This window comes from Serinus canaria, chromosome 1A (assembly GCF_022539315.1).
Source record: "Serinus canaria isolate serCan28SL12 chromosome 1A, serCan2020, whole genome shotgun sequence".
Taxonomy (NCBI): domain Eukaryota; kingdom Metazoa; phylum Chordata; class Aves; order Passeriformes; family Fringillidae; genus Serinus; species Serinus canaria.
Window position 1 is genome coordinate 69,935,807 of NC_066314.1, and position 21,559 is coordinate 69,957,365.

General features: G+C 38.9%; 1 protein-coding gene across 12 annotated transcripts in view; it reads left to right on the top strand.

The window, feature by feature from the left end:
• The window catches only part of PLEKHA5 (pleckstrin homology domain containing A5), a 162,523-nt gene extending 141,513 nt beyond the window's left edge, over positions 1 to 21,010 (top strand). For 3 of the 12 annotated variants that reach the window (XM_050970194.1, XM_050970200.1, XM_050970202.1), the window contains 14 exons: positions 137 to 199; positions 769 to 849; positions 984 to 1,133; positions 2,535 to 2,636; positions 3,885 to 3,996; positions 4,232 to 4,278; positions 5,768 to 5,885; positions 8,191 to 8,306; positions 9,861 to 10,070; positions 13,392 to 13,550; positions 14,916 to 15,037; positions 15,807 to 15,955; positions 17,058 to 17,142; positions 20,121 to 21,010. In XM_050970194.1, the coding sequence (XP_050826151.1) occupies positions 137 to 199; positions 769 to 849; positions 984 to 1,133; positions 2,535 to 2,636; positions 3,885 to 3,996; positions 4,232 to 4,278; positions 5,768 to 5,885; positions 8,191 to 8,306; positions 9,861 to 10,070; positions 13,392 to 13,550; positions 14,916 to 15,037; positions 15,807 to 15,955; positions 17,058 to 17,142; positions 20,121 to 20,139 (1,533 nt within the window). In that variant the 3' untranslated portion in view covers positions 20,140 to 21,010. Of the gene's footprint in view, positions 1 to 136; positions 200 to 768; positions 850 to 983; positions 1,134 to 2,534; positions 2,637 to 3,884; positions 3,997 to 4,231; positions 4,279 to 5,063; positions 5,253 to 5,767; positions 5,886 to 8,190; positions 8,307 to 9,860; positions 10,071 to 13,391; positions 13,551 to 14,915; positions 15,038 to 15,806; positions 15,956 to 17,057; positions 17,163 to 20,120 lie in introns of all 12 variants that reach the window. The other 9 variants (XM_050970205.1, XM_050970195.1, XM_050970196.1 and 6 more) reach the window with 7 other exon arrangements.
• The last annotated feature ends 549 nt before the right edge of the window (positions 21,011 to 21,559 follow it).

Here is a 21,559-nt window from a genome sequence, read left to right on the forward strand (position 1 = left end):
TATGTATTGTTCAATGTGGCAGGTTTACCTTTCAAGCAAAAGCTGATTTCTGTGTTAAAACTCTTAAGCTGAACAGTAGTTTTCATTTTCACAGTCCAACTAAGTTGTTTTATGGCAATATTATTCTTCCTTATAGTTAACACAAGAAGAATGTAGGGGTACTCTATACAAATATAGAACTGAAGAGCTGGACATTGATGTAAGTCACTTGTATTCCTTCTTCCCTGTAAATGTTGGTATTTGTCTCTTTCTTTTGATAATAATTTTCCTCTTGGCTTTTGGGTTTGAAACCCCACGTGATTGCCAACAGAAATTGTATCATGATATAGAGGGACATGTCTCTGTAATAAGCTTCTCCCTTGCAGGAAAGATTACATTTTAGGCTGAAATTTTAACTGTTTGGTACAATCAGCTGAGAAACCACGGGACAGACTGGGAATGTAGAAAATCTTTGTAATTTTGTAATACTAAGCAATATGTAAATGAAAATAGAATCTAATACCTATTATTAAGTTGTAAAGATTTAGCTGTAGAATCATAAATTACATGTTTTGAGCCATGCTGCTTCAAGCTGTAATAGCACTTCATAGTTTCTTAGGAGGATTTCTTAAGTCATTTGAAAATGCAAGACTGATGCCTGCATAATTGTAGAATTCTTATTTTAATATTTTCTATAGCTCCATGTAATGATTTGATGAAGTTAGATTTTGATTACTGAAGATGCAACTAACAAAATGCTAATTGTGGTAATTTTCTGTTCTACCCTAGGCTAAGCTTAGCCGTTTATGTGAACAGGATAAAGTCGTGCAAGCACTGGAGGAGAAGCTTCAACAGCTACACAAGGAGAAAGTAGGACAATTGTATTTATTACCTAAAGTGGATGTTATTTTACATGCCTATTATCAGAACATTGATAGCTGAAATAAAAGGAAAATCAGCCCAACGATGCAGCGCATTAAAAATAATTCTCTTTATTACAATAGTACACGCTTGAGCAAGCTCTGCTCTCAGCAAGTCAGGAGATAGAGATGAATGCAGATAACCCAGCAGCCATACAGAATGTGGTCCTGCAGAGGGATGATTTGCAGAATGGGCTGCTCAGCACCTGTCGGGAGGTGTCCCGAGCCACTGCAGTAAGTACCACGGCCTTTCCACCAAAACCTCATCAAGTGTGAAATTATCATGTTCCTATTCCTAATTGCTTTGGTTTTGCTTGGTTTTTTTAGCTGCATTCCAGCAGAAACTCAGTTGTTTTTACTTGCTTGTGTTTTTGTCAGAGGTGGATGGAAAGTGATGTTTTCCCTGCATTCATTGAGTGAAATAACCCATGATTATTTCATTGCAGTGAAAGATGATTCATCGTCATCTTTCTCTAATTTTATTGGTTTTTCTGACCAGGAATGTGTGTATACTGCCTTAATTGGTGTGGTAATTATCATCTTTGAAAGATGAGAAATTGATAACAGAAGATAACTATTTCTTTGTTATCAAAAAATTGCTAACAGAAATTGATAGCAAATAATTCAAATAAGCTATTTCACTTGATGGCAAAATAGTGTCAAGCACAAACTGTATTCCACTTATTTTAAGCAAAAGCAGCTGCAGGACTGCCAGAGTCTCTCTCTAATATTGGGCTATTACATTTAAAAGATCTTTCAAATTATTCACATCCAAAAGACTTTTTTTAAAAAAGAAAAAGGATAGGGAGGAAATTGCTGTTTACTGTCCTTTTCTACTTTGTGATGACAGTGAATAATTTTTGCCTTACAGATATTTCCAAAAAGGTGTCAGAGTCCAGGGGGTGGCTGTGGTAAAGCCTGGCAAGATGTCAGCCCTGAAATCCTGGTTGTAGTCTGAGGGTTGGACACAGCAAAGGGAACCAGGGGAAAGGAAATCCTCCAGACACACTTTCCCTCATTAACTTTCCAATTTATTCTAAATGAGTAAATTGCTTGATGTAGGCTTGCCAAAGTGAGACAGTGGGGCTGACCTCAAAGAAGAATGATTTTTATTTTTTTGGTCACCTTTTCCTTGTGGTGTTTGCAGCTGCAGGTGTGTAGAGCAGAGGTGTGTTGGCAGCCTTGCAGCAGGGCTGGATGAGTTGCATTTTCCCTGCATCATGCACTGCCTGTGCACACACATGCTGTGCACTCCCACACGTGTCTTCTGGTGATAAAAGAGACAAATTTGCATCCATTTTTGTGGCTTTTCTGCCTCGCTGGAAAGACAGCTTAAGATCCACATGCCTGCTGACTATAAAGGCATTTTCTGAAGAATTTGCCCTTGCCTGTTTTTTTTGTTAGTGCTGTTTGAATTTTCAAAATGCTGTTGGTTTGAATTTCACTCAGTGTCATTAGGAAATCAAAAAGCTGTTTAAGCATTGCATTCTCTAAATGATGTCTCTATTTATTTATTGCTGGTGTCTATTTATGTGTTACTTCCTGAAGTTTCATGCCACTGGAAAAAGGAAAAAAAAAAACTTTTTTTTTTAATTGAACTGCATCCATAATTCTTTACATTTGTTATTTACTTAGGAGCTGGAAAGAGCTTGGAGAGAATATGATAAATTGGAGTATGATGTAACTGTAACAAGGAACCACATGCAGGAGCAGCTCGATCGGCTTGGAGAAATTCAGGTGTGCCAAACATCCTAAAGTCCACTCAATTCACTTGGGCTTTCTGTGACTTTTAAAACTGTACAAATGAAAAAAAGGTGAACCAACTCACAAACTTTTAATTTCTTTTTCTACTTTTTGTAAGTTCTGAAGAAGTCTTCAGGTTTTCCTCTTTTTTTTTTCACATTTTAACACTGATATTCCTTTGTCTGGAAGCTTCTTTTATTTGTTTCAGGGAGCAGGTTTGAAACAGGGGGTCTTTTTCAGGCCTCAGTTGCTCTGACAGTCATAATGCATCTGCACACAAATCCTTCCATTTTGCTGAATATTGTAAAATTAAATCATTTTATCAGAAGGAGTTTTTACAGGAAATGCTGTAGGTGTTGCTTCAGGCCTTACAAACCAAGGGTTCTGCTGTGGGTTTTAGTGCTCAGGTGCTGAATTCCTGAATTCTCACAGAGAGATGGACCTGCAGGTGTGCACAGATACCTGGGCTGGGCACATGGGTGTGCTCTGCACTGCAGGATCTTTGCTCCAGGGGTTCATTTTCTGTGCAGCTACAAAAGAGATTGCAAAGAAGCCCAAAATCTGGAAAATCTGCATTGACTGGTGCACAGTGTGCATGTAAATACATTTATATTCAAGCACTGGGTTCCTCTCCACCTGTTTTGGTTCCTTTTCCTTGGCTGCTTGGGGCTCTCCTGTGCAAAGCCTGCCTGGATTTTCTTTGGAGACCACAGATGAAATTCTGTTCTTGAAGTGAAGTTTGAGTTAGCAGATTGCTCTCAAATTGACTGAGGCATTATGAAATGAGTCAGTCTTTTATCTTTTGTTCCAGACAATATTTTAATGCTTTATGGAAGAGGGTCTCTCATTACTGCATTTTATTTTCCTTCACTGTGAAAGAATTTGCAGTGTAGTCTAAAGAGAGAGAAAGGTTTTCCCTTTTTTTTTTCCATTTGCAATGTATTGAGCATTGAACGTGTTCATTTTTAAGTTTGGTAGTTAGTCCAAAAGTTGAAGTTTTTTTCATTATCTTTACAAAGTAAAAAAAAAAAAGAGAAATAAATAAAAATCACTGTTATAGGAGCATTATATCCTGGATTCAATTATACATTTTAAAGTTGGGGAGTTACTCCAAAAATTGAAGTTATTTTCATTATCTTTAAAAAAAAATGAAAGAAATAAAAATCATGTTACAGAAGCATTATATCCTGGGTTCAATGATGCATTTTTAAGTTTGGTGATGTGCTGTTTATTTGCTGGCAGACTGAATCAGCAGGGATACAACGTGCTCAGATTCAGAAGGAACTCTGGAGAATTCAGGATGTCATGGAGGGTTTACTTAAACATAAACAGCAAAGAAGCTCTTCTGAGGCAGGTGAGCAATAGGGAATGAAATTGGATCATATAAATGTTTTAAATAAAAGCTTCATCATTGCTTTTGTGTGTTTGAACAAATGGCACAATGGCTAAGAATAAAAACAAAGCAAATACTTCTTTAAGTTGATGCTTGGTGTGTTTGGTTGATAGCAGCAGGTTAGAGTTCATATTTTAAAGCTGTTTATTGAAAACCATTTTTCTCTTTCTTTTTTCCCACACCTTCCCCCAAACAGGCATCATGGTATCAAGGACATTTTCTTCTATTAAATATAAAAATGAGGTATGGTTTTAGCATATTTACTATTTTAGCATTGTGGAAGTTGTAATGTGGCTATGAGAAAAACAAGTGTTGCTGTGACTATTTTAAGGATGTCTGAAGGATGTATTCAGTATTTTTCTGTAAAAACACCATATTATGAACTAGTTTTATAGCCTGATAGCTCCACTAGTGATTCTAACTCATTTGTACTGTCTCTGTATTCTCACTGGTGTGTTTCTCTTTTCCATTTCTTACCTTTTCCTCTCCCTAGGCTCCTAACATAGAAATACAAACCCTGATTTGTGGATATGTTTTTTTACCCACCACACTTTTCATGGGAAGAAATACATTGCTTTATATGTTTATTCAGATCTTGAGCCTGGTTCTCAGATGGCCAGAGCACCCACAAGAAGAGCTGAGACTGTGGGAGCTCCCAAATGTTCAGTTCCTCTGAAAATCTGGCTGGAAGTTACAGTTTTAAAGGGACATTGTCATGGTTATCTAAAGTGTGTGCAGTATAAATCCATCTGGCTTACAGAACTTTCTAAAAGTCTCATTTATGTAAAAATCTTTCAAAAGAAAATGGATTTAATTTTTCAAAGCACGATTTAGAGAGTTTGTGCCTGTCCAACAGAACGTGCAGGTGTTACATTTATTTTTTCCCTTTTTGTTCAATGTGACGTTGTCCCTTTAACTGCAAAATCTATAGCTGCTGTAGCCATGGTGATATATTTTTCTTTTTTAAGTGATAAATAACTGTACCAGGTGCTCATGTCTAAATAAGGTGACTATTCTACAATCTTTAGGAAGAGGAAGTAGTCCCACCTCGTCCTCCACTCCCTCGGTCCTATGACTTTACAGAGCATCCTCCCATAATCCCCCCTCTGCCCAGTGATAGCAGCTCCTTGCTCTGTTATAGCAGGGGCCCAGTACATCTGACAGAAGAAAAGAAGATGTACCAAGTTCAAGGATATCAGAGAAATGGATCTTACTGTGTAAGTGGCTTGAACTGCCACGTTGTTCTTGAAGCATCCTCCCTCCTTTGCACAGCCACCGTTTTTGTTCTCTCATCTGGCTACTTCTGTCTTATGGTTTCACTTTTCTTTGGTTTTGTTTAGAGCTGCATCATTTGCTCTTCACATTCTCCTGTCATCTGTTCTGTGCATATAGAAAATGTCTTAAGACTTAAATGTCATAAATTTAGATTCTTCCCCTCACTAGTTCCTTAGAAAACTCTGGGCTCAGCTTTTGAAGCTTATACCAATTTGTTTCCAGAAGATCATTAAAAAACCCCACAACTCTGCCTTTTTAGGGCAATTTTTTCTGATTGTCTGCACATGTTGTTACTCAAATTAGCTACCAGAAAACACTTCTGCCATGCCACTTGAAGGATGGAACACTGTCTTCAAGTGAGAGCAGAGTCACCACAAAAGAATTGGTTTGAGTCTTAAGACATAAATACTTGTGGCAAAGTGCCTGTTTATTTACCTGCTCCCTTGCTGTTCCTCAGGGTCCTGATTATAGGCTTTATAAGAGTGAACCCGAGTTAACTACAGTAGCAGAAGTGGATGAGTCTAATGGTGAAGAAAAAACAGAACCAGTTTCAGAATCAGAATCTTCTGCTAAAGGTTTGTCCCCAGGCACGGTGTTTGCAACCTTTCAGCTTTCTCACAAGGAGTGCAGAGCTCAGCTGTGCTGTAGCAGCTGCCTGATGGTTTGTGCCTTTGCAGCCTGTCCATTTCTCAGTTTGATGGAACAGCTTCCACCATAAAATAATGATTCAATTATATGACGAGAGAAATTTCAGTCAATTACACCGCAGAAAAATCAAACATTACACTCAGCAACAAGCCTGAAATCCTTATTGACACCATGTCTAATCACATCACTCACATTCCCCACACACCATTCCCTTGAACAATTACCCATTTTATGTTCTTGCCCTTGAACAATTACTCAGTTTTTGAATCAAGCTCCCGATGTTGTGTCCCTGGAACGTCCAAAAAGGCAGCACCACAGAATTTTCAGGCTCTCATAAGGCAGGGAAACAATGTCTTTTTCTTTTTTTTTTTAATCTTGTAATTGTTGAATTGCCTTCTGTCCCCTGATATAATAGGAATAATGATCGTGACCTTGGAGTGTACAGACAATAAAGGTCTTTGCAGTTGCTAAATGCTTTAGATTCTTCTCTTCATCTAGCTCCCAGAAAAGCCACTAATTGCTCGGTAGAGTCTTTTACCAGGAAGTGCTTCTCAATTCTGTTTGTTAAAACACACAGAATAGTTGGTTAAAGGTGACTTCAGGAAAAAGCTCAGCTTTAGCACCTCCCAAAAACCATATTGAGAGCTTTGAGGAAAACTACCTAAACTTTGCTATTTATTTTTTTACCCCAAGGATTGATGTTGCCAGTGGCAGCAGGATCACTGCCTTCTCCTTTGGTGCTTTGAGCATTTCCAGAGCAGGCTGATGCAATGGTAACAGGATTTCACCAAGATTTATGATTATACAAAGATATTGTTTCATCAGAATGGTCATAGAGGTTTTTGAAACTAAGGTTAGCATACAGTTTGGGTATAAACTATGTGAATGGCCCTGTGATATAATTAAGCTTGCACTTGGCACACAATTTGTCAATTCAGACTCTCTGGGGTATTTGCTGAGTTACAGTGTTAAGGCACATAATTAAATTGCTGTTAATTTGGTGGCAGAAAATGGAATATTTATCCTGAGATTTGCTAATCATCAATGACCTAAATTGGGAAACTTGTCTTTCTGACAGCATGCCTGGGTTTCATTGACCTGTGATGTTTCTGTTTATTCACAGTAATTTATGTCAAGAGGTGAAGTAATGATAAAGACAAAGTGAGAAATCTACACTATGTAAAGAAACCCAACACTTTTTAAGCACCCTAATCTGCTTTGTCTCAAAGACAGAAATTATTTTATTCTGTCCATTTGTAGAAGAACAGCTCTCAGTCAGGGAAAGCAATAGTGCAAATTCCTCCAAGATAATAATAAATAATTATTATCTTGGAGGAAATAATGTTTAGAGGTGTGGAACAGAAGAGCTGCAGTGGCAGCAAGCAGTGAGAGGCTGTGTATATTCCAGAACTCCCTCCAGGGTGTGGTTTGCCATAGCTGTGCTTTATCATGTGAGCAGATGAATTTTCTAACAGACATTTCTTGTTCTGGGCATTCACTCACCATAGCAATCCCAGTGCAGTAGGGAAATGGGACCATTTCTGATTGTTTCAGTTCTGTTAGAGTCTGGAAGCCACCACAGGAAACATTTTTCTGCTATTCTGTCTTAAGTTTTTAAGCTGTTGAGGAAAAAAACTGAAAGGCAGCTGGTCTCTGAGTTTTTTCTACCTTGCTGTTTAAAGTTCTACCTCAATGATGGTAGTTTCTGATTGAGGGTGGTTCTAAAAATAAATATTTTCAGAGGAAACTTGCAAAGGTTTTTCTAGTGGTTGTGCACTGTGGTTGCAGTAGTGAACACTTCCCATGGCAGCCACTTCCCTCTCTTTTCAGACATCAGCAATTAAAGGGAAATGGGAACGTGTCAAATATGAGAGCAGAGGAGTATTAGTGACCCACTGGTACATAAGAAAATGGAATTCTGCTGTGCTTTATCCTTTTTTATCTCCAAAGGAGACCCAAACTGCTGCTCTACAGCAGAACATCCCCAGCTCCTGTTTTCTCTCCCAGCTGAGCAGGCTCAGGGTGGTTTCCTTCACACACAGACATCACCATGGTGTGCACACACAGAGCCCAGCCAGGAGCTGCCTCCTCCCTTTCCATCTCTGCATCCCTTTGAATCTGCCCTCTGCAGAAGGGCTCCCAAGGCTGACAGAGTGCCTTTTCTAGGAGACAGATCACCACTTCTGGCAGGGTTTGGCACAGCCCTCAGCATGTTGCTTTGCTGTTTTGCAGGCTCACATTTCCCTGTGGGAGTTGTACCACCCAGAACCAAATCCCCAACGCCAGAGTCCTCAACAATAGCATCCTATGTCACCCTGAGGAAGAACAAGAAGATAGATCTAAGAACGGTACTTGAACATCATCTTGGAGTGCTGGATGTGTTCATTTCTAAGTTTGGTAGTTGCTCCAAAAGGCTGAAGTTATTTTCATTATCTTTACCAAAAGAAAAATGAAAGAAATAAAAATCACTGTTACAGGAGCATTATATACTCGATTAAATTATACATGTTTAAGTTTGGGGGTTACTCCAAAAGTTGAAGTTATTTTCATTATCTTTAAAAAAAGGAAGGAAAGGAAAGGAAAGGAAAGGAAAGGAAAGGAAAGGAAAGGAAAGGAAAGGAAAGGAAAGGAAAGGAAAGGAAAGGAAAGGAAAGGAAAGGAAAGGAAAGGAAAGGAAAGGAAGGAAAGGAAAGGAAAGGAAAGGAAAGGAAAGGAAAGGAAAGGAAAGGAAAGGAAGGAAAGGAAAGGAAAGGAAAGGAAAGGAAAGGAAAGGAAAGGAAAGGAAAGGAAAGGAAAGGAAAGGAAAGGAAAGGAAAGGAAAGGAAAGGAAAGGAAAGGAAAGGAAAGGAAAGGAAAGGAAGGAAAGGAAAGGAAAGGAAAGGAAAGGAAAGGAAAGGAAAGGAAAGGAAAGGAAGATCTCTGTTATAGAAGCATTATATACTGGATTAAATTATACATGTTTAAGTTTGGGAGTTACTCCAAAAGTTGAAGTTTTTTTCATTATCTTTACAAAAAAAAAATAATGAAAGAAAGAAATAAAAATCACTGTTGTAGGAGCATTATATACTAGATTAAATTATACATGTTTAAGTTTGGGAGTTATGCCAAAAGTTGAAGTTATTTTCATTATCTTTACAAAATAAAAAAAAAAAGAAGGAAGGAAAGAAAGAAATATCTCTGTTATAGAAGGATTATATACTGGATTAAATGATACATTTTTAAATTTGGTAGTTACGCCAAAAGGTTGAAGTTATTTTCATTATCTTTACCAAAAGAAAAATGAAAAAAAGAACTAAAAATCACTGTTACAAAAAGTAAAAATCTGCCTGAAAAGCAGTGAATTTCAAGAAGAGATGAGGTAAATGGGTGTTATTTTGGGAAAAATGCAATGCTTAGAATTAAAGATTTTTAAGTGGTAGTAAATTCACTTTGTTGCAGCCTGCACTCTCAGTTAAATGATGCCCAGCTGTAGTTTTTCTTGAAATAAAAATGCAGAAATTACTATTAAATCAACTGGTATAAATGTCCTGGATCATTAAATTTCAATTATGTTTATTTCTAAGTCAAATATCTCGTGTTTGCCAGTTTTATAATGCCTGGTGAATTGTTCCAGCTGGAGAGGGTGGCTCAGAGAGCACCTGCCCATTCTCCTGATGTTTATTGTTGGTGATGGTAATGTTATTGTTCAGAAGAGCAAATTATTCCTTCCTTTCATTTTGCATTTCAGTGTTCATTTATTGATAATTGGGTTTTGTACTGGTTTTTTTTCACATACATTATTTGTCCACTATTTTCCTCCTCTTTAGTAAATCATTAGGTGATCTCTTCTGGTAAGTTACCAGTGTGAAATCTTAGTTTTTGGTGGAAAATATATATTATTTTTTTTTTTTCTTGCATTTAAGGAAAGACCAAGGAGTGCAGTGGAGCAGCTGTGCCTTGCAGAAGGCTCAAGGCCTCGAATGACAGTGGAGGAGCAGATGGAAAGAATAAAGAGGCACCAACAGGCTTGTCTGAGAGAGAAGAGGAAAGGACTCAACATTATTGGAGTTTCAGAGCAGTCTCCCTCCCAGAGCTTGTCCTATGTCAGGGATAATCCACTCAGACTGGCCCAGGTGGGTCTGAGGTGATCTAAACCCAGCTGTTTCCTAATTTACAAGACATTATAAGTGTTTCTTGGTCTATCAGCTTTGGCCACACCATGCTGTAAATGCCTTAAAGCCAAATCTCAAATTCCCCTCGTGGGTCCCTCCACACTGCATCTTTCATGTTCTGTTTCTCCAAAGTATCCAGCCTGGTTTGCAAGGCCATCCTTGGGAACTTGTTTCTAGCTCCATTTCTCACCAATCTCTGCCCTATTCCATGGCATCTCTAAGCCAGCATTTGTCTCATTTCTTGAGACTCATTGGAGTCACAAACTCAAAAGGACAACCTTCATGCTCACCCCTAATGCTGGAAGCCACTTCTTTGCCTTTTTGGGAGGCAAAGAGCAACACTTTACAGGAATGACCTCAGGGCTATCCCACAGGTCAGACAGTTCAGCCAAATTATCTGTTCCTGACACGGGAACACCAGTTTGTCAAAAAATACCTTTTTCTGACCCAGAGATGGGACAACTGAGAGGCCTTGTAAAAGCTTTTATTCCATTTTCAGTCTCATGAGAAGGGTGAGACAACACAGATGTTATAATTAATTCCATCACAATTAGAAGCCAACTCTTTCCTAATTCCAAGACATTATAAATGTTTCTTGGTCTATCAGCTTTAGCCACACCATGCTGTAAATGCCTTAAAGCCAATCATCTCAAATTCCCCTCGTGGGTCCCTCCACACTGCATCTTTCACTGTTCTGTTTCTCCAAAGTATCCAGTCTGGTTTGCAAGGCCATCCTTGGGAACTCGTTTCTAGCTCCATTTCTCACCAATCTCTGCCCTATTCCATGGCATTTCTCAGTCAGCATTTCTCTTTTCTTGAGACTCATTGTAGATTCACAGACTCCAAAGCACAACCTTTGTGCTCACACCTGATGGTGGAAGCCACTTCTTTGCCTTTTTGGGAAGCAAAGAGCTGAAATCCACAACCATTTGATGGTGTTTGGGAACAGGGTGGGCTGTTCTGGTGAAATTCAGCAAACAAGGTGAAATTGCAAGGTTTGGGACTGCAAACAAGATCAGGGGGAATTGTGACTCCATTGGTGTTGAAATGGAGTCAGTGCTGCTTTTTCTGCCTGTGATACACTCAGACATCTGCACCATTTTTAGGTAGGAATGGATATTTATGATCAGAGCTCCTAAGAGGTGCTCTTCTGCTGTGGTGCTTGAGCCCATAAATGCATTAAAATAGAACCCACACTTTTATTTTCACCATTTTTAAACTTGTTTATTTGCCTAAAAAGTTTATTCATGGGTAAAAGATGGAGAGAAGAGGAAGAAACAGCTACTTGTCATTAACCAGGAACTATTATTTGAATATATATCTAGAAAACCCCCTAACAATCAAATAAAACCCACAAACTCAGATATAGGATAGCAGATATTAGGCAGTCTACTGCTTTCTAGATATTTTAAATTAGTTTACTTTTCCAGTAGCTTAATGGAAGTGATTTTTGGTTGGTTTTTGTTTTCTTTGGGTTTTTAATCTTCTAGAATACTTTTTTCTTCAGACCACACTGTTTACTGGCCTTTTTTTTATTACTATTATTTGCTTTTCTGCTGGCATGGAAATGCCTTTTTTTTGTTTTGTTTTGTTTTGTAGGCATTTAAACATCTGATTTTCCAAAAGCAGATTAAATATATTGCAATGTCAGGAGATCAGGTATTTCCAAAGATGTTCCAGCTTTGCATTTTGGCTTGGTTTTTTCCCTCTCTCAGCATGCTAAGCTGCTACAGAGCTGTACAAAAGTTACTTTTTCTTCAAGGCTTTGGCATCCCCAGAAGACTCTGAATTCCAGTTTAGCCTTTGCAATAGAGCATCTGCATTTGGGCTGACATCAGGAATGCTACAAGTGAAGGGAGTTCCTGCAAATATTTCTGGGATTAACACTGCCTTTCTCTGGAAGAGGTCGTGCCAAGCAAAGCTTTGCAGATGTTTCTTTCAGTATTTTTTACTGAAAAGAGAAGTTTAGACTTTGCCTCTTCCCTGTGGTGTCATTCCATACCTCAGGGGGAGGGAGCTGCAGTCCTGTGTGTCACATCTGGGCAGCAGAGTGGGGCCAGAATTCAGAGGAATTCTGTTCATTGCACCATGATCCTCAGTCTCCTCTCTGAAATGAGACCTCTGGGGATGAGAAGAAATGTGTAAAATAAGTGAGAAGATCTCTGAATTGAATATTTAGCTAACAGTCCACATTACAAAGTCACTTTTTCTACCATAACTTGAACTCTTCCAGAATGCTGTTTGGCTAAAAGCCCCAGGATGAGGCATTATGCTGAGTAATAGCTTTTATTTCTAACAGCATTGTTTTTATGTCTATTGATTTTTAGAAAAATGATGCAATGGCATTGACTGCTGGAAGTCTGTTTGACTGGGGTTTGGTTATTTAAGAATTGGAGGGGGAAGAGGATTTTATAAATGGCCTGCAGTGTAGTTTTGAAGTGATTACCATAATCCAGAAGGAAGTTGCTTCACAAGTGTTGCTGGGACGAGCAGATGATAAGGGGTGCACGCTTTAATTCAGGAGAGCAGACCCTGATTTATGAACTGACCTGGGTGGAATTTCCTCCTAACAGGGTGCATGTGTTAGATCACAGGAGTTCAGCTTGCAGATTTACTGCTTCCCTGGCTCCTCTCAGATGAGCCTCCCTCCAGCTCTGCCAGCATCAGCTCACAGTCCTGAGTCACCTCTGCCATCCTTCCTCAGAGTTTTTGTATCAGCTCATTCTCTGCACAGTGGATTAATATTTTTATAAAGAAATAATTAATATCCTCTGCCATGATCAGATACTGTGCTGTCCTCTGTTGAATCAGTTCACACCACAGGCTTGGAGGGTACCCAGGATAATTGGAGGAAGAGCATGCAGGTGCACTGGGAATTTTGTGCTGAAAGCAGATTTTGATCGGTTTTTGTTCTTAAACCAGAAAAAGCTATTTTATAAAAAGAGCAGTGCTTCTGAGTGCCAGTAAGAATGCTGCTGAGCTGATTTGAGACTGAGCTAAATAGGAATGAAATTTCAGAACATAAGGGTGACATTGAAATGCTGGAGAGGAAGGTGGGGCAGAAAGCACAATAATCCTGCAGACAAATGTTAGGCTGAACTGTTTTGAAAGGTACAAAAATGAGAATATTTCGAGTTCCTAATGATTTCCATTTCCCTTATTGCCATCTGTGCCTAAAGTTTTTCCAAGTATTTCCTTTTTAATCAGTCAGAGGGCAGCAGGAGGCTCAGAACTGTGATAACTTTTGTAACAATGTGTCCATGTACCAATTCTATTCCTCAGAATCGCAAAAAGGATGAGACAGGATCTGCCAACATGAAGGAGTTCGAGGGCTCCAGTAGAGAAAATAATTTGAAACAAAATAATGGAAGTCCTGGAGAAGAAATAGCACAACTCAAAAACGATGGAGATCCAGAACATAATTCAAGTTTTGCTAAAGAGGTACAGACCTATTCCTTATTAAACTCTTCAAGAAAATAATTCAAGTTTTTCTAAAGTATACAGAACTATTCCTTATTAAACTCTTCAAGAACATAATTCAAGTTTTGCTAAAGAGGTACAGAACTATTCCTTATTAAACTGCTCATCAGCTTGGCTTGCAGTAACAAACTATTTTGAGACACACACACCAGAGGATGGGAGAGTGAGCCAGTTCCTTTTGCTTGGAAGATAAAGACTTCCTGTTGAAAATACAATATTCTATAGAGAATCACAAAATTCAGTGGGATCTGTCTGTAGCTGAGACATTGAATTTTCTTGTATGTGGTCTTTAAATAATAATCATGGACATATTCATTGCTTAGGCTGCCCCAGTGGGATTTTTGACAGCCATTAATGTCCCTGAATTTTTGTTTGGTTGGCTGTAGTGCATCAGATGGTTTATGGGGAGCAGAGTAAAGCTGACACAACAAATGGCACGTGGAACTAGGCAGTGCCTGTACTTGTAGGTGTTTTTCACTGCTTGGATTTCTGCCTTGCAATAGTTTGAAACACACTTGGCAGGGAATTACCTGGGTGTTTCTGGTACTGAAGTGCCCTCAACACTCAGCAAAACCAGACTGAGTGAAAAATGGATTACAGAGTTGCTTCTACATAATCATATCCTCTTTATAGTTTAATTTTTTTTAAGTATTGTGTAGAGGTTTGTTTCCTTTTTCTATATCCATATTCCTCAGTTAATAATTCTTTTGTTTAATAATCCTTTTGTTTTCCTATTTTATATTTATATATGTGTGTGTGTATATGTATATATATATATGTGTATATATATATATGTGTGTGTGTGTATATATATATATATATATATCTGATGGAGAATGGTATAAAATCAAACAACTAATTTCTAAGTTATCCATTAGAAACGCTTCCTTATTGAGAGACTGTTGCTTTGTTAAATATGCAAATATTTCAAAAGGAAAATGATGTAATGCACTCAAATTGTCATCAGACCTTAAGAGCAGCATTCAGTCTTATCAGCAAAATGTTGCAGCATCTGGAATTTTTGTTTGCATCATGAAGAGAGGGATAGCATGAAGAAACAGGCAGGCTGCAATCCAAAGAGTTCAGAGAAGTTCTGGAAGTTATTAAGGCAAAGCCTGCCCCTGGCCTCTGGTAGAAGTTTTAGGATAACTCTATTAACCTGCATGGTATTGATAAAAATTTCTTAAGTTATGTAATTCTGAGTTACTAAGTATACATGATGGCAAAATTTGTCTGTTAATAAAACTGTTTCCTGGTGCTGTATTTCTTATCTGCCACTTAGTGTGTGTTACAGCTTTTTGTTTCATGATTTCAATTTTTTTATAGCTGTCAAAAACTGATGATCTTTTATCAGATGCACATGTTGTATCTGACTCAAAAGAAGGGAGTAATGAAGAGAAAGCAGAAAAGAAAAATAAATTGGAAGAAACACATGATGGTGATATAAGGTAAAAATCAAACAAGATGTTCAGAGGCTATTTTAAGCTTGCATGCTGTATTTATTAGCTGAATGGACCAAACAAATGCCATAAATACTGAAAAGGTTTATTTATATGGCTTTGAGAGGTTTATATAGAGGGAAATCTAGTGAGGGGCTTGATGCTGCAGGGGTTCAGTCAGAGCTGATGACTTGGAGGGTGAAGCAATGTTTATTTTCCCAGTCATAACCAGAATGCATTCATAATCCTTGTCTTGGCCTCCAAGATGTGTTTAATAATGTCACCTCAAGCTTTGTATCAGTTTAATATGAGCCCTCCAGCAGGGCTCCCATAGCATGCTCTCTATTGCTGATTCATTCAGCAGCAAACTCAAGATCTTATTCTCCATCTCCTGCTTCATTTTTTACCTCACTGCTTTGCAGGGTTGCAGCATTAGAGGGATATGATATATTGGATATTTCTCCCTCACAATTCCTGGCTTTGCCCTGCAGGTCCTAAGGGAGTTCTCACTAGGTCATAACTTGTCACAGGACCCTGCAGCAGTAGGAAACTGCAGGAGTGCAGAAAGGAAGGGAATTAAATCCCAGGTGCTTTTTAAAAAGTGTGACTACACAAAGTAGAAGGATTTCAAAATGCCTGCTTAATTTGTGCTACCCCGACTTGCAAGTTGCAACTGTTTTTTCTGTTAACAGGAGAAAATTAAATTATAGCTCCTCTACTTAGTGGTTAACACCTGAAATTAGTTAGAGCAGGTTCTAAATGCTGTGCTCTTTTAAAGCAGCTTGCAGAGTGTGACCACAGTTGCAAACCACAAACCCAAAAGCAGCTCAGAAGAAAGTGAAATCCTCAGTGTTCAAGAACAAGAAGGAATTGTGTCTTCATTTGAATTAGCAGCACAGTCTTCAAAAGGAAATCAGGCAGCAGCAGGTATGGAAAAGAGTTTGACTGAAGCACAACTTACCCAGTACATATGTTAAATTTTATTTCATTTTCATTGTGTCTTTTGATGCTCTGGAGCCCTTGTGAGTTGAAAATGCTGAGCTAGTGAAGTGCACAGTTTTATAATGCACAGAAAAATAGTTTCCCCAGTGGACACCTACAGAAACTCCATTTTTGAGGTTTTAATATAGATTTTATATTTGCTTATTCAGGGATTTAAATAACTGTTGCCAGAAATTGAGTCATGCTGTAGTTGTTGGTTGGAGCAAATCCTTCCTTTTTCATCTCAGTCCTGGATGTGTGTAGATTTTTACCATTGAGTAAAAATGCTGCTGAGTGACCTTGGATATGCCCAGAATTGTGGAATTATTGACAGTTTCCAATATTTTAAACTAACAAGTAAAAGACCCCAGTTTGGCCATGTTTTGAGGAGTAAGAAAGATGAAGAAAAGAGAAAACAGCACCTGCCTGGTACAGGGAGTGGTGGTGGCCTCTTCTGCAAGAAGAGAAGAGTGAAATAAAGCAAAACTGGGTGCAAAGAAGAGAAAAAAGGGAGTGAGTAGGGAAGGAGGAAGGGAGAAGAGAGAATTCAAGACATGATTTGCTGATGGGAATGGTTAAGTGAGCCAAATGGTTCAACTTATGGATATAAAAGGTGATCTGGACCTTTGTAGTGCAGTCAGCAATCCTTCCTGTGACTTGGTAATCAAAACCAGAACTTGTCTGTGCATTTTGCGCTGCTCAGCAGAATGAGAAAGCTTCCTTCATCTGAGCTGGGAGATGGAGGTGCCTCTGGGCCTATCCCAACTACTCCAGTTTTACTTTTTTCCCCCCCTTCTCTTTCTTGGCAACATAAAACATCAGCATTGCTGTGTTTGCTGTTCTGCTTGTTATTTCTAAGCCTGATTAAGGATGAGCTGTGCTCTCCCTTAGAGCTGTGCTTTTTGTGCTGATCAGATTTTAAACCTTGTGTAGCTTTCATTTGTTTCTGCCTGTATTTGCTAGGGCCTGAAATGGTGCTTTCTCAAGCTGACCTTTATTATGGCTTCTGTAACTTGTACTCTTCTTTCTTTTGCTGTATGACTGGCAGTGAAAAGTTTGCCTTCCTCACCAGAATCGTCCTTGTCACCAGCTCCATCCAGCCAGCCCCAGCTGACAGAGGGATCCCATTTCATGTGTGTATAGTTACAGACAAGTAGGTGCTTGCTTTCCCACCTCTCCTCTTCCTAATATTCCTCCAGGTTATTTCTGTGCTGGTATTTTTGGGAGAAACATCTGATACTCAGCAAGACAGGGTTACCTGCAGTGTTGGACAGAAATGAGCCAGAAAACAAATAAATTTGTGTATTGATTTGCTTGCAAGGAGTGCATTCTCTGTCCAGCTACAAAGAGAAAGGGTTCATTGGTTTATCAAGGGCTGATTGGTTTCTCAGGCGTGTTCTCCACAGCTGGCAGGGTAACAGCCTTGGAAATGACAGCCTGAGCTGCTCCAGTCCAGGGAGTTCAGGCAGCTTCACTGCCCAGCTGCAGATGAGCCTTGATGCTCCAGCCATGGCAGAATGGGCAGCCAGAGCTCAGAGCTGGGGATGCCCAGGAGGGAATGGGTAAAGGCCTGAAGAATTCATGGCTTGAGACATAGAAACAACAATGACAAAACGTTTTTTTCTTTCTTTCTATAGAGAAAGCTCTACACAGCTGCTCTTTCCTGCCCTAGTGGGTGATTGCTCCTAGAAAACAAGTTAGAAAGCAAGAGTTGGGCTAGATTTACATTTCCTACCTGTGGTGGCACCCACTGAATGAATGGCAGTGGAAATACAAAGGGTGTGTTTGTTTGGGCAAGTGTTTAACAAATTTAGCAGGATATCAGTGTGAATGCTTCAGCACTTCACCAGCCTGTAAATCAATCCACATTTCTTTGTTGTCAGGAAGTGTCTGTTTAAATAAGCTCTCTGCTAAAAGAATGAGCTTTGCTTCAGTGCCAATGTTAAATGTAACTTAAGAAAGCTTTAAAATCAAGAACAATTTAAAATTGAGACATTTTCAGTCGTTTATCATGAGGAGATCTAAAAATGCATTTTTTAAAATTTCCTGTCTCAGTCTCAATTGCCAAGGTTTTATTTTAGCAAATTTAGATGTATTAGTCATCACAGAGACCTTTCTAATATGAACTAAGGGCAAGAAACTATTTATACTGCTTTAAAAAAAAAGAAAAATCATTAAAATATTATTAAAATATTTTTTCTTTGGAGAAAGTAGAAAATGCCACATTCAGTCCTGACACTGCTCCTGCCTTCCTGATGGGTGTGGTCTGCCATGATTAGATTTAGTTTGAATTTTTGTACTTTTATTCAAAATGTTTATTACAGAACTGTTTAAAAAAAAAATGAGTGAGGCTTTCTTTCTGGAAATACTGATTTGTGTTTATGCTTTTCATGTTCACTGTATAAATATAAATATATTTATAAATTTTTATATATATTTATACATAATTTTTTATATTCGTAAATATATATACTGTATAAATATACACACATTTATGATGCATCTCCTTTTTAAGTAGGACAAACATTGCCCCCATCAGCTGAGGTTTGGGTCAGCCATGAAAGTGAGACTGCCCTGCTGGGTTCTGTCTGTAGGCACAGGGCACCTGCCAGGAAGGGGGAGCAACCAGAAATCTGCCACCAGTTGCATTAAGCTGCTCTCAGCTCAGATGATCAGATCAGCAAATTCATTTCCTTCAGGATTTATGCTAAATAAAATAGGAATTAGTAGGAAAAGGCTTGGCCCCCCCTTGGTGAGGTGTATCCCCACAGCCAGTTCTGCAGGTGAAGCAGATACCTCTGCCCTCAAAAGCCCCTGAAGAGGCTTTAATTGCTTTAATTGCTTTAATTTTCTGACAGAATGGTCCATCTGCAATGGCTCTTGTCAGTCCCTGTCCCTGATGGAGAGAGGATCCCAGAACTTGAGCCACATCCCTGTGGCTGTGCAGTGTGTGGATTGAGCTGGGGAGAGCTCTCAGCTGGCTGCACCTGCATTCCTCAGGGCTGCACCTGATGCCTCTGTTGGTTTTTTCCTTGGAGTTCCAAAACAAATTTGTGCCCTGAGCTGGGCTTAGCATGCAGAGGAGATGGATGGAGCCCAGTGCTTACTGCCCTCTACCTCCTGGGGCTGTGGTTCCAGTATTCCAATGCTTTGCTGAAGGATTCTGGCACATCTTTTAACACACAGCAGTTCAGCTTCCCTCATTTTCAGGAAGTCTTAAGTGGCAAAGGGAACTTCCAGGCTGTAGGATCAGCCCGGGTTGTATGCAACCAAATTTTTCTGTCAACATCTGGAAAATGTCTAGTGGATTTCAGGGAATGAAGAGGTAATACCTGTATTTGGCTTTTACAGTCAATTGGAAAAATGATACTCTTGGCACGATGCCAGGGGAATTTGCCATAGGAAATTGGTGGCACAGGATATTGTTGGACTAAGGAGAAGCCCCTGAACACAAGGTCCCTTTTTTGTCACAGCCCTTATTCTGCAGAGACAAACCTCTGTGTGTACCACCAGCCCTGCTGGATTTTAAGCATTGCATTTGCACTGAGTAATGAGGGGATAATGAAATTTTATACAGCACCTGGGTTCAAAGCTCAGGAACATTTTTACCAATGAACTGTTAAAATTTATTTACAGAAGTCCTTGCAGCAATTACCAGAATACAGCAAGCTCTGGGTAGAGCATCTGAACTACACCACTGGTGTAGCAACTCAGTAATTCTGCATCCCTCTTCAAAATGTGCCTTGCATTTCTTAGACTAGTTGGGATCTTTGCTGTTATTGCTGGGTTTAGGTGTAGAGCATTTGGAGGTCACTGTTACTGTATGTAACAGGATAAAACTCTCAGAGTAAACAGACTTTCATTCAAAGTAGTGTAAATTTGGAAAAAAAAATCTTGGCTTTGCTTCTTTCTGCTGAAATATCTTGACAGCAGTATTATTCATCAGGAAAACAGATTTTGGAAACAACTGATTTCTAGGATGTTTTATTATGTTCTGCACCTACCTTGCTAGGTTGAGGTCAGGAGTTCTTTGCTGTGTTTAATCCCCTGAGTTCTTTGGATGATATTCTGTTGCTAAAGTAGAGTAACTCAATCTGTGTCTGTCTTCCAGCACTAACGGCTTCTGTTGAAACAATTCATGCCTGAGATGTATGGACCTGACCTATGAAAATATGAGAAGATATTGTACAGTATATTTTAAATCTATGAAATTCATAGTTCTGATGCTTTTGGCCACAGAGCATCGTTTTATCACTTCCTGGAAAATGTTTATTCCAAGAGAGCTTTAAATGGCCCACGTGTACACTCAACAACCTTCAGATTGTTCTCCTGATACCAGCTTGCTGCTACGATTTCTGTGCACATAAAACAAAGGCTCTTCTTCATGTGCAGCCTACAGTCAAAACTTTATTTGCTCTTCTTCAGAATTTAATGTTCTTTTAATGATGGATCATATAAGTTTACTTTTTTTTGCTTCTTTTAGATGCATAACTCGGTTAATTTTACATATCACCACTAAACCTTGTTTTACACTTTTTCAACATTACAATTTATTGTTTTAACAATTTATTTGTAAAATTTTTAAATATATATATACATATAGATATATTTAAAATGTGCCATTTTTATTATTGCTTAGTAAGAGATGTCCTGTTTCTGCTGTAATGATTTCTTGGTCAGGTTGCAATGTCAGCAGTTACTGCCACACTTCTGTCAACATAGACATTAATGTTAGTGGTTCCTTTCTCTTGACTAAAATGGAGTGTAGGTATTTTGAGGTACTGGGCTTTTCCTTGGTGGGGTTGGGGTGTGTACAGCAATAAGCAGGTTTTCAATCCAGTACTTAGTTTGTGTACAAATGTAATTATGTTCATTGTGTATATATTATACAATGAGCACATATGATGTAAGTATAAGAAGCCACTTATTATTGTTCAAATACGAATGTTCATATCCCATTTCTTTTATATCATATTAAATAAATGTTGATGTTCTTAAGGACTTGTATGGTTAGTATTTCTTCCAGCAAACAGATGTCACACTGTGTTCCACCTTTTGATGTGGGGAATGCAACAATTCCTACCCCACTGGCAACATCACCTGTCAACCAGAGTAGCAGTGACAGACTCTTGAGAGATCCCAGTCTTCCTCTTCAGGAAAGAATTAAGGCTGCAACACAGAACAAAACAGACAACCTGAGACTGAGATGCAAGAAATACAGGTTCAGCTCCTGGCTCTCCCAGACTTGTGTTGTGGTACTGGAATAATCACTTAGTCATTCTGCTCCTCCATTCCCTGCCTGTTTACACGGGAGGCAATAGCCTGTCTTAGTGGGGTGTGGTGAGCAGGAATTCAATATTTGCAAACGCTGATTGCCAGGTTCACTGGGGTTAAGGAGAGAAGTGTGATGATTCCTGGAGGCTTTGGCATCTGCATAGCATCTTCCAGAAACTGAAAGAAAACCTGAAATAATCTGTCAAGTGTTGTCACACTACAGATGTTCCCAGCTCTGCTGTTCCGTCTCGCACAGCTGCCTGAATTGCCCGAGAC